We start from the raw sequence: 12327 nt of genomic DNA, 5'->3' as shown, positions 1-12327 counted from the left end.
CCATCCAGGCGATGACCTCGGTGAACGCCTCCAACCAGCACAGTTCGTTCTCGCAGTGCGGAAAGACGCGCTTCGTACGTCCACGCAAGGTCAAGAACCTCGCTAGTCCCGCCTGTCGTCTCTCATGCTATGTGGTGAACTCGGCGCGAGCCGATTCCACGTCCTCGCCAACTCCGTACTTTGGAGAGTGTTAGCAACAGAAGGGAACGGCAGCTGGGAGTGTCAAGGGCTCAGGTCGGACTTACCATGGCGCCTGAGCTCGTGGCGAAGAGATGGATCCCCATCCCGTTCGCTCTGCTGGTGGGGGTGGTGTTCCATGCCGTTGGGCTGCTGTGGTGATGGACGAAAGATCCTGTTAGCGTGACGAGCGGGGGCTTGCTGGAGCCGGTCAGACTCGGCGGTCGTACTGGGCGCGCGCTGGTGAGGGTGAGGGGAGGCGGGTGTGACTTACAGCGGCAGCTTGCAGGGGCCGCGGCGCGGTGCGCGGCGCGCGGCGCCAGAGTCAGCTTGTGAGTGTGAAGGGGAGGCAAGGTATTGGCCGCTGGTGTTGGTACTGAGGTTGGTGTTGGGGGAGGGGGCGGAGCTGGCGGAGTTGCTGTTGTCAGCGGTGACGGCGCTGGCGGTCGCGTCGCCGCACATGCCTGATTTGGCGCTGCAGCATGATGGGCGCAACCTCACTTCGAACGCGGCCTTTGAAACGGGGTAGCCTATTGATGACTCGTGCTGGATGCTGGGAAGTGCACTCAAGCAGCGAAAGATCTGATCTCGAGATTTTGCAGCGCTTCCGGATTGAGGCGCTGGTCCATAGGTATGGGTGCAGTACGCCTGTGCCTCACTTCAGTTTACAGCGTCAGGATGGGCCTGCTCGCGCCGCGAATCACCGCGCTGTATGCCGCCAGCAGGCCGACCGGCCCCACGCCCCACACCGCCACTGTCTCGACTTCAAGGCTTCCACTATCGAGTTCGCGACGAAGCGTCTTGAGAATATATGACGGCGCAGGAGTAGTTGAGGTGGGGGACGGGGAGCCGCTGCGCGTCGAGGCCGTGGCCGTTTACTGCTCCAGATGATAGTACGCTCATAGGGCGAGAGCCAGACCCAGCGCTTGTGTCTGACGCTGCTTCCGCCCGTTCCCATTGCATATAGGCGGCCTTCAGAGGTTGAGTACCTTAGAGGGGTATTTCTCCTTCGAGAGCGGAGTCGGAGGTTGCACGGTCATGATGCTCTCGAGAAGCCCAGACGTAGCGGTACTTACTCTAGGCTTGTCCTTGTTTGCCATCTTTTCCGCCGTTGATGCCTTTGTTGAAGTGGAGCGACCGCACGCCGTCATAGTGCTTCTCCCTATTGCTCATTATTCCTCTACGCTGACTTGCGCTTCCTGTCTTCCAAACCAAATATGGTCCATCCTTGGCTGTGTTTACAACTGGCGTTCATAGCTGTACTTTGAAGGAAATCATTCGGGTTAGACATGCCCCGATTTTCCCTTGCCGCGCGGGCTTCTGCAGTCTGCCAGATAGCATGACGGTATTGTTTTCGCCGCGAGAGCTTGAGAAATCGGAACTGCAAGCTCCTACTACTAGCTATAGAACTTAATTGCCCGACACAAAGTTTCCAATTTAGCACATTGGAGTAGACCTTGACCTACGCAGCAGTTGCCATGTTACACCAACACTATATCCAGACTGCTTGACTAGCTCCTGCAGCTACTAGAATTCACGTAGCAAACATAGACTACCAGATGAAATATCCAGTGAGTACAACTCTTTGAATCCGTGATTGCCAATGCTGATTCCGTGGTTCAAAGCAAACAAACTACTGTCAAACGATTTTGCTATGCACTTGAAACCCGGCGTATTACAATAAGTTCGGTTGTCTAACATAATTTTTTCTTATAGATGTCATCCACCTGAGCTCTTATTCTGCGCTACTACGAGACGTCACTCAGCCCTGTGCATAGCCTCGTTATCCTCACCGGTGATGACATACGAGTCCAGTAGATGTTGATCCCAAAGCAGTATCAGCCTGTCACGCACAGAATGTCATGCAGCGATTGCTCAACCAATGTTCGATCGTGACTGTACAGTTGGGGAGTTCTGGCGCTGGCCAAAGCATGACGCCTATGGCATGGTAGGTCACTGAACAACTGGACACTGAGGTCCAGCAAAGACGCCACCAGTCTTCCCACATATTCAACACAATGAGATATCCGGACGTGAGAGCGGACTTTAGATACGCACGAACGCACCCAGACATTAGTTCGAACGACCTATATCAGTATAGTGTAGTATTCCTGCGAGACAGGTGCGGATAGGGCCGAATGTTCGTCGCCTGCTGTGATGGGAGTGCGTGTGCGAGTATTGTAACTGGACATAATAACGACTGGATGATAACCTCACTCCACGATTGAGGTAGCTCTCTGTATCGGTCATAGAAACGTATGGTTGCAGTCGGCGTTATCCTAAGCCTCTAGAGAAATGTATTCCACTAAACCGTCCCTTCCGGTACTAACCTGGGTATCTGAGTTCGATGAAGCATTTTGACCGGAGTCAGATCTGTACGTGTCCTCTAAAACGGAGTCGAGTGTCCTGAGTACTCCGATGCCATCATCTGAATCGAGTTGGGACGCCGTGGTCATTTCAGCAGAGTAAACAAGTTGGAGGGCTTGATCAGAACGATCAAAGAACACGTTGCAGTTGATGGGAAAGGCCTAGGATGCATAGTCAATATGTATTCTCCATGACTGGGGCGGTCAACTCTTACAACGTAGTGCAGCCTCTCGAACTTGCAGCATATCAAGCGCTTATCTGCCGTGGTTCGTAAAAACAGATTGAACCCTTGCGGGGCCCAGTTAAGCGCGATAAACGAGCATCGATCGGAAAGTAGCACGAGTGCAAGGGCGGCTACTGACATCGCAGGATGCCATAAGGCGACAAAGCCGTATCGCGATGGGAAGGTATGACAAAGAGTCAGTAGGTCCCTCGGGTAGAGGGACCGGCCCCTTGCCACCAAAAGGCCCATTCGTTCGTCTTAGCGCCGCCTGCACGACATGCCGCCTTCTGTCAGCCTCATTTCTGCACCTCGGTGCTGGAAATTGCCCTGAAAATTGGCCCCCTTCAGCTCCAGGCAGCATTTCAACACCCAAAGGCGCATGAAACGGGGCACAGCTAGGCGTATTAACTTTGTGCGAACGATAAATGGAAGGGCAACCGGATCGCTGGGGGATGCACCTGCAAAGAGCTCGCGAGCTGTACTCTTGTCCGATAACGACTGACGTGAAGAGATCTTTTTTGCTGGAGACGATAAAAGGCAACCGAACGATTCCATGGCGACACCACAAAGCCCCAGACAGACTCGCCCATAGGCTCCAGTTGTTCTCGCGCTAGCCATCGGCCTCGGGAGAGAGAGAGAGAGAGAGAGAGAGAGAGAGAGCAGGCGCGGGTGCAGGCGAGACACCCAATCCGAGCTAAGCAGCCGGCGGCCATCTAGCCTCCTTTAGCGCGGCGGAACCATGACGTCGCCGCCAGCCGCCCGCCCTCGACCGCAAGCCCGGGCAGGTCAGCAAAAGCAGTCAGTCCGACACGCAAAGAACAAAACAATCGACGACGGCGATCGAACGAACCTATACCGCCCGTTTCCCCCTCACCGCCCAAGTGAAAACCCCCTAATGACAGCGATGCAGCGCCTGCTCGCGGCGACGGCGCCGATCACGCGGCGAAGGTACGTACGTGCGGAGTCTCCCAATATCCCCCTCCCTCCCCCGCATTCAACAGTTCTTGGTTCTGAACGGTCGTTTTTTGGTGCTTTGCAGAGCGTTCACGGCGGGAATTGTGCTCGGCACGGCGTTCGGGGTGGGCGGGAGCACGTTGGTGGGGAAGACGGCGATCATGGCGGTGCCGTTTGTGTGGGGGTACTGGAAGGTGCGGCGGTACGTGCGGGCGAAGCGGATCGGAGGCGGAAAGGTCGATGGTGAGCTGAGAAGGGAGCAGGATGCGAGGGCGGGGAGGGCGGGGATGTTCGAGGGGATCGGGAGGAAGAAGAGATGACGGATGCGTTCGAGGACGGCACGGCCAAAAAAAAAGAAGGCAGCTTGGGAACTGGCGCAAACGCGAAGAAAATCCGAGTGTTCATCTATGTTGTACGGCTTATCTACAGCCTCGGCTCAATGCTCGTCCACTCGCCCTCCTTGACATCCTGAAAATCCATGACCTCATTCGTGCCGCCCCACCGGCCCTGCCTGTCCTTCCAGTCCCGGCCAACCGCCGTCTCGGGCCGCCAGCGCCAGCACTTCTTCATCCGCTCGTCCAGCTTGTCCTCCAACGCATCGGCAATGTAGCTGCCGATGACGGGGATCTGCATGAAGCCGTGGCCGCTGGCGCCGACGGCGAGCAGCAAGCTCTTGTGGTCGGGGTGCTTGGTGATGATGAAGGAGCGGTTGGGCGTGTCGGCGCACCAGCAGATGCGGGCGAAGCTGAACGGCCGCTTCGCGAGGTGCGGCATGCACTCCTGCAGGAAATCGCGCGCGCGCTTCTCCGCCTCGAGCGGGATCTGGTGCTTCGCAAAGGGCAGCGACGCCATGCGGCCGGTCTTGGGGTCCTCGGTCCAATTGAGATAGCCGGGATGCTCGTCGCACATTTTCAACTCGTGGTTGTCCTCATCAGGCTCCATGAAGAAGCCGCTGCGATGCAAGTCAGCGCCCAACATGGCTCAAGCCGGGGGTGGGGAGGAGGGGAGGCCCGGGACCTACCGCTCAATGTTAAACAGCACGGGCAGATCCTTATACAATCTCGCCTCCTCGGGCGTCATCTTGATATGAGCCAGCGTCCACGCCGTCGGGCGCAGCTGGTCCCGCATATCGACCAGCTGCGGCGCCGTCGCGCCCGCACACAGCACCGTCCTATCCGCGCGCCACACCTTGCCATCCGCCGTCCTCGCACCCCTCACATCGCCCGCCTCCACGACCAGCTCCTCCACCCTCCCGCAGGGGTCTCCCGTCACGTAGCGCGCGCCCAAGCGCTGCGCCTCGGTCGCGGCCGCCACCAGCGCCTTGCGGGCGTGCACCCAGCCCGCGCCCGTCGCCTTGTACACGCCGCTCCACCCGGGGAAGTCGCCCGTCAGGACGCCGGCGGGCATGGTGGCGCGGAAGTCGGCCGGGGAGGAGAGGGCGACGAACCCTTTTTCGGGGGTCGGCTGCTCGCGGCGGTGCAGGGCGGCGATGGCGGCGGGGTCGCTGGCGGCCATGATGTAGCCCGTGTCGTGGTAGAAGGGCGCGAAGACGGGGTCCGTCTTCCACGCGGCGCCGGCGTGCGTCAGCAGCGCGTTGCTGGCGTAGGCTTCGTCGTCGTCGTCGTGGGAGAAGAGGCCTGGTGTGGTGCGTGTCAGCGTGGGGGTTGGCGTGTGGGGACGCCGGGGGGAAAGAAAGAAAGGCACCTTGCTCGACGATTTTGTTGACATCGTTGCCGGCGGAGATGGCGGACGGGACGGGGTAGGGGTCCAGCACGGTGATGTTCTTGTAGCCGCGGCGGGCGAGGTGCAGGGCGGTTGAGCTGCCCCAGGTGCCGCCGCCGACGATCAGGATGGTTGAGGTTGCGGGGTCGAGGGGAGAGGCCATTGCGCGAGCGCGGATGCGGGTCGTGGCGGCGGCATGGCGGCTGGTGCCATGTGAGGTCTTATATCGCGAAATGCGGCGCTGATAGCAAAGCTTCTGTCGGCTGATGATGGCCAGCACCGACGTAGGTACACAGGCGAGCTGGAGAAGGCTGCGGGCGGAATGCGGGGCTCGGCGGCGCGGGTCAGCGGGTCGGTCGGCGGGTCAGCGCGTGGACCTTCTCCGCCTCGGCCCACCCCATCGCTTCCACCGCGACACAGCGCCTCAGCTCCCGTACTCATTGGTCTGCGAAGAGTGGGAGAAATCGCACTACCCAACCACAGCACCCTAGCAAATGCACAGTCATGCCCCGTCGCAAAGCCTCTGAGCGCAGCCAACCGCACAAGTCGCGCTCCCGCAACGGCTGCCTCACGTGTCGCAAGAGGAAGATCAGTGCGTGCCATTACTCGATTGCTAAGCCTTCCCATCCGCTGATTGCCTCCAGGATGCGACGAGCTCAAGCCCGTGTGCTCCAATTGCCGTGACAAGGGCCTGCAGTGCCTCCGCGGCCTGACCCTGAAATGGGAGCAGGAGTACGCCTCTCGCGGCCTCGCCTTCGGTCGCAGCGGAGTGCGCCTCTCCATCCATCTCCGCATAGGCCAGGAGCTAACACTGCTAGGTCTGGAGCAAGCATGGCTCGTCGCCCGACGACGCTCCGCGCCTGGATGCCGACGTTGTGCACTGGCTCCCTCTGCCGCACATCCAGCCCTACCACTTCGTGAACAGCACCATCGAGGGCTTCGAGGAGTCGCTGGCCGAGCAGGAAGAGCAGACTTGGTTTTCCCGCGATGATGGCTTCCTCGCCATCCCCGAGCGCCCTGGCTCGTCTTCGTCGTCGTCGTCCGTCTCCGGGTACAGCCAGGGACCGTTCGCCATGCACTCGCCACCTGCCCTGCTCCTCTCGCCGAGCGAGTTTCCTCAGCTTGAGAACCCTACCTATGCCCCATTACTTGACTACTACATCCAGAGACTGTGTCCGCTCACCACCCCAAGCGTACGCTCCGATACGCCCTTCGCCTCACTCATCCTCCCCTTTTCCGTGCAGGCCTCGTCAACAGCCCTCAACTCTGTCCTCGCCCTCTCCGCACGACATCTTTCGAAAGCGAATCGAGCGTGGAAATCCGTCGCCATGCAGCTCGAAGGCAAAGTACTCCACTCGCTGCGGAGACGCCTCATGACCGAAGACCCGGTCCGCGTTGCCCTGGACCCCGAAGTCCCCACCATCATGATGATGCTTTGTCTCTACGAAATCATCAACAAGTGCGACGAGCGATGGGTCGTCCATCTGCACGGTGCCCGCGACCTAATCCGTACGCGCCGCCGCCTGCTCACAGATGCTCGGCGCAACAGCACCAACAACAGCAGCAACAACGACCTCCTCAACTTCTCCGAGCGCTTCTTCGCCTACCAAGACGTCATCGGCCGCACCGCCTGCGGCGAAGTCCCCATCTTCGGCGAAGACTACTGGGACGCCAGCGACGCCACCGCCGACGCCTGGCTCGGCTGCTCGCCCGAGCTCGTCTCCATCATCTGCTCCATCACCGAACTCTCCCGCCAGCGCCGCAGCCGCTGTTCCTCGTCGTCCTCATCCGCCTCCCCCCGATACCCCTCATCTTCCTCCTCCTCCCGACCATCCTCCTCCCCATCCTCCTCTTCCGTCTCCTCCTCCCACGACTCGACCGCCGCGAACGTCACCACCACCAACGACCCCGACGCCTTCGCCCTCGAAGCCGCCGCGCTCGAAAACCGCCTCACCGCCATCCACCAACTCGTCCCGGACGCCCGCCACGACGCGGCCCTGCACCGCTCCGCCGAGGCCAAGCGCCTCGCCGCCATCGTCTACCTCTACTGCGCCCTCTACGGCGCCGCGCCTGCGACCCCGCTCGTCGCCGCCCACGTGCGCCAGGTGCTGCGGCTCGTGCACGACGCCACCGCCACCACAACTTCGACTCATACAACCGCAAGCGACGGCGCGGTCTCCTCCTCGACCAACGCCGCCGGCCTCACGTGGCCGCTCTTCGTCGCCGCCGTCGAGCTGGATCCGCTGGACGACGAGCTGTGGGTCGATGAACGCACGGGGGAGCCGGTGTATGGCAGGCCGTTGGTGCTGAGGGCGTTTGATCGGCTGGCGAAGGGGAGTATTAGCAATGTGGTGCGCACGAGGGATGTCGTGAGCAAGGTGTGGGCGATGCGGGAGAGGGAGATGGTCGTGGGGGGGATCAGTCCGGCGGCTGTGCTGGCGAGGGGTAGTCCCGGGGTGGTTAGGGATGATGGGGAGGGGGAGGGGGAGGCCGGGGAGGAGAGGTTGGCGGAGAGGAATGATTGGGAGAGGTGTGTGGCGCCGTTGAGTGTTAATATGAGTTTGGTCGGTTGAGAGCAGGAGGGAGGGAGGGAGGGGATGGTTGTTGTCCGGGGGGAAAAAGAAGATGGAACGTGGGATCTGCTTTCCTTCAGTTCTACTTTCTCTTTACCTTTGCATCCGAACCCCCCAATCTGGAAAGAATTCCCGTGTAGGTAGCTGACAACCGGGGGGATCGCTGCCAATTGCGGGATCAGCGTCCCGATGGACCCCGGGATCCACACATCCCCGCCTTTCTCCACCCGGCTTCTCATTGGATACGCCTGGACCTTCTCGAAGCTTATCTCGACCAGGGCTGATGCAACATTCATCGAGTGCGTTTGTGGTGTCGCGGGGGCAGGTAAAGAAATGCCTATCTACCTATCACCGCTGTCTCGATCGCCGGGCTGATCAGATACCCGCCGGAAAAAGTCACACCATCCCGGCGGCGTTCAAGGGGACCTCTCGCCGCAGTTGAGAGTCTGAGGGCAGGTCCGATTGTTGGGATATGGAATACCTTCTCGTTTGTTGGCAACGGTTCGGTGGCGTTGGGCTCTTGTCTCTCTCGAAAGTTGCGTGTACGCATTAAGATTGATCTGAGACTGTGGAACACCGTGGCAAATCAAGGCAAAGCTGGACTGTTAGACGTCTGATAACGAGGGGTGTAGAAGAATAGCAGTTAGGTTCTCTATTTGTCGATGGCAAAGGCTTTCCGTGGTTGCCGCGTCTACTTGTGCTGTTGAGGTTTGATGCGCCGATTGGCAGGTCACTTCTTTAGCTGTCTCTCTTTGGTGGCTCTTGGTCGTCTGCGGGGTTTTGATTTGCTACGCTCATATTGCCGTGCCCAGTGGCTTAGGATCAAAGATGCGTTCGCCGATCTGCCAATTTGGCGTTACCGTAATTTTCGAAGCAACCATTGATGGGGGATATACTATCAGCGCAGTAGTCACACTACAGACCTCGACTGTATACATAAACCCTCCCTTTTCATTGAAATCATATTTCACCTCTTGCAGAAAGACAACTTCCGGAAAATCCATCAGGTAGTAGATAGAACAGTAAAAAAAAAAATTCAGCATGCCTTTCGTATCCAGTTAAAAGCGTTATAAGAGTCTATTAGACCAGTTCACAGTTGGAACCTTATGATAGCCGGCCTCAGACTGTTCATGTTCTGCAAGCTCTTATGCTGGTTTTTCATAAATGCCGCCTGTTACAAAGTGCTCTGGCTGTGCTCTCGCGTTAGTTGGAGAGTAACCCTCCAATTGACATCAGACGCGACGTCAGATTGGTCTGCACAGGCAACGGCTACTTCATGTGGTGGTCATTGCAAACTAGCTTCAAATTACGTTGTGTGCCTACCGTGTGAGTATCATAACAGTAGGTATCTGACTGTTTTAGTATAAACCTTGATAGGTGTGGCAGAAGTCTGGTCGTTGCAGTGCTTATGTAGGACGTTAAAGTATTTCTACGGTCACAGCATAAGAACATCGATGGACGTGCAATTAACTTTCAATCCGGTACAAGTACATCCGGACTTCGCATCCCACTTTTCAGGTAAGTAGCATACTATTCGTGTGAGACAAAAGATCAGGATTGTCTATCTCTTTTTCAAATTGCCGTAGTGTGCATGACTCAAGTCAATGTTACGATCAGGGAAAAGCTCAGTAAGTGTGCGGTTGCCAGCTTTCAGCTTGTAGCTCCTCACACCATAGTATTCATAGCGTTACGTACCGACATTATTTGACGTTCATCTACAAGAAGAAGCGGTCAAAGAGCAAGCGAGAAGGAAGTAAGATTGTGGTGATATGAGCTCCGCCCGTGCGAATTCAAGATACCAACCCAAGATCCTTCCCGTACCCACGGCACTATGCTCGCAACCTGGACGCTGTTCTGAGACACGATTTGTAGAATGTCGATGGTTAAGCTGCTTCACTCGATCATGAGTCATTGAGTAAGAGTCCGCAAGAGCATGGGAGTACGAGCGAGAGCGAGAGCGATATCCTGCGTACAGCTATCAGTGATGAAAAAGGCCCAAGCTCATTCACGGAAGCCTTTGCCCCCCAGGTACTGGCGGCCCATTGCGTCATCGCCAGCAGGTCCAAGGCTTCTTCCTCTTGCGCCTTCACCGCGAAACTCATCACCTCCGCACCCCAGCTCATTCTCGTCTTCCGCACCACACAACCGCGACCCCATCGCACCTGAACATCTTCGCAATGTCGTTCGCACCCCCCAACGAGGCCCCCGCCTGCATTGACATGCAGGACCTGGAGTCATGCATGGACCAGATGCTCTACACGGATAACCGCGCGTCCATGTCGAGCTTGGTAGAAGTCTTAGAGCTTCTACGCTCCGAAAAACACATTCACGTCTATGGGGTACGGCTTTCCGCGGATGAGTTCCTTCATCTAGGCGCTCTGATCCACTCAATCTACGAGCGCGTCCACAACGTCTCCCGCGGACCTGGCGTTATCATCATCGTTGATGATATTGTCGATTCATTCGCCAAGGTGACAGCTTTGGCCTCTCACATCACTGGAGAGCGCCCGTCCGACAGCCGGTACAGTAATGAGAACGTCTCGGCGTTCTCTCGCGTTGCCATCGTCCGCGGTCTCAAGCCGGCTTATATCTGCCCCAGCACCGCCGAGTACCGTGCCTCTTTGAAAGCGGCCGCGTCAGCCGCCAAGGGCATATTCTTCATATTCACCCAGCACTTCGCGGTGAACAGTGCCATCTGGCACTCGCATAACGACCCCTCGTTGGTGCTCTACATCATCGACACTTTCCCTCACGGTTCGCCGCCCATCGCCGCCATCTCGGTGTTCAACGCTCTTCTCTTCACCAGCCCTTCGTCCACGACCAACAACAACAGCGCCAACCGGGGTGCCATAACCCTCGCCGACCCCCGCGGCAACGACACCCTCCCCAACATCTGGCCGTCACTGATCAAAGCCACCGAGCGCGCCCACGGCGGCACCGGCATCCCCCTCGCCTTCTTCAGCCCCTGCTCACTGCGGATCCAACTCCACCACCAAGACATCCGCACCCTCTCCGGCCTCCCCTCCCACCTCCCCGCCCTCCTCCCCGAAACCACATGGGCGCCCTCCCTCTTCCGCACGCTCGACTCCCTCATCACCACCACCTTCCGCCTCCTCGCGGGCGGCGACAGCGACGGCTCCACCTCGCCCGCGGGCAGCCCACCGCGCCTCGCCGTCGCGGACCTCGTCCAGCGCCGCCTCGCCGCCACCACGGGCTCCCCGAACCCCCCCTGGGCCCGCCGCTGCCTCGACCCGCGCTCCTACGGCGAATCCGACATCCTAGCGGCGGTGCGCGGCGCGCTGGTACTACCACCTACGCCTCTACCGTATCCCGCCAGCAGTGACAACGACAGCAACGCGGTCGCCCTCCCACCCACCCTCGCCGCCCTGCGCGCCGCCATGACCAACCCCGCCCCCAGCGCCCCGGCGTCCGCGCTCGCCCGGCTGGCTGTGGGGCGCTGGACAGACGTCGACGAGGAGTCGGGCTCGCTGTGGGCGATGCGCGCGACGCTCGCATCCCGCAGCGGCGGTGATGCTGGCGCTCCGGCTGATAGTGTTACGTTTCGCGCCGCAGCGAGGGGCTCCGTGTACGTCGTGACGGCGCCGCCGACGATGATGTTTGATGATGGTGAGGTGGCGGATGTGTATCGGCATCCGCGCGCTGTGCTGGATGGCGTGGGCGAGCGGTGGGAGGGGTATGTTGATGGGGTTGAGGGGGGGCGGAGGGGCCGTGTGCAGGATGTTGAGGGTGGTGGTGGTGGTGTGGACGGTGGCAACGGCGCGGTTGCGGGGGATGGGTTCGGGGTGGGGCGCGAGACGGCGGAGGCGTGGATGGCGGTGGTGGTGCGGGGGGTGGTTGTCGGGGCGGTGGAGGAGTGGGGTGGGGTCGTGGCGGGGAGGTTGGCGGCTGCTGGGGAGGAGGGGAGGAAGAGGGAGGTGGAGGGGTGGGTGAGGGCCGTGGTGGAGGCGGCCAGGGGCTCGAGGTTTGCGGAAGATTGCGGTAGGGCTCTTGGGGAGCTGTGGTGAGGTTCCGGGCCTTTGGTGCACCACTATCCTCGGCATTTTTCTCTTCGACTGGGCTTTAGCATTACCTTGAACACCCACGACTTTTCCTTGCTGTTTTTGCTCCTTTGGCGCCGACAAACGGCCTTTCCGACGATCCTCTAATGGCTAGACGGACGAATGGATGGACGGACGGCTTTCTCTCTAGCCTGCTGGCGATTTAGCTGGGGCCTCTGATGCTCTATCCTCGGCACTTTCTCTTCGACTGAGCTTCAGCATCACCTTCGACAGACGACTTTTTTGCTCTTCT

General features: G+C 59.2%; 3 protein-coding genes across 3 annotated transcripts; 2 read left to right on the top strand and 1 right to left on the bottom strand.

Moving 5' to 3' along the window:
* Positions 1 to 4144: 4144 nt before the first annotated feature.
* Positions 4145 to 5606, bottom strand: SLS55_001680 (uncharacterized protein; the record flags this gene model as incomplete). Its single annotated transcript, XM_066773171.1, has 3 exons — positions 4145 to 4673; positions 4743 to 5358; positions 5426 to 5606. 3 exons carry the CDS (start codon positions 5604 to 5606, stop codon positions 4145 to 4147), a joined length of 1326 nt encoding a protein of 441 aa, XP_066635738.1.
* Positions 5607 to 5947: 341 nt separating this feature from the next.
* SLS55_001679 (uncharacterized protein) lies at positions 5948 to 8016 on the top strand (the record flags this gene model as incomplete). The annotated part of the gene is made up of 3 exons (XM_066773170.1): positions 5948 to 6035; positions 6088 to 6212; positions 6262 to 8016. 3 exons carry the CDS (start codon positions 5948 to 5950, stop codon positions 8014 to 8016), a joined length of 1968 nt encoding a protein of 655 aa, XP_066635737.1.
* A 2177-nt stretch (positions 8017 to 10193) lies between these two features.
* On the top strand, positions 10194 to 12041 carry SLS55_001678 (uncharacterized protein; the record flags this gene model as incomplete). The annotated part of the gene is made up of 1 exon (XM_066773169.1): positions 10194 to 12041. One exon carries the CDS (start codon positions 10194 to 10196, stop codon positions 12039 to 12041), a length of 1848 nt encoding a protein of 615 aa, XP_066635736.1.
* Positions 12042 to 12327: the final 286 nt, after the last annotated feature.

The sequence above is a fragment of the Diplodia seriata genome (assembly GCF_021436955.1).
Source record: "Diplodia seriata strain FDS-637 chromosome Unknown scaffold_2, whole genome shotgun sequence".
Lineage (NCBI taxonomy): Eukaryota > Fungi > Ascomycota > Dothideomycetes > Botryosphaeriales > Botryosphaeriaceae > Diplodia > Diplodia seriata.
The sequence above is the reverse complement of the archived record's forward strand: the minus strand, read 5'-3'. Positions and strand labels throughout refer to the sequence as shown.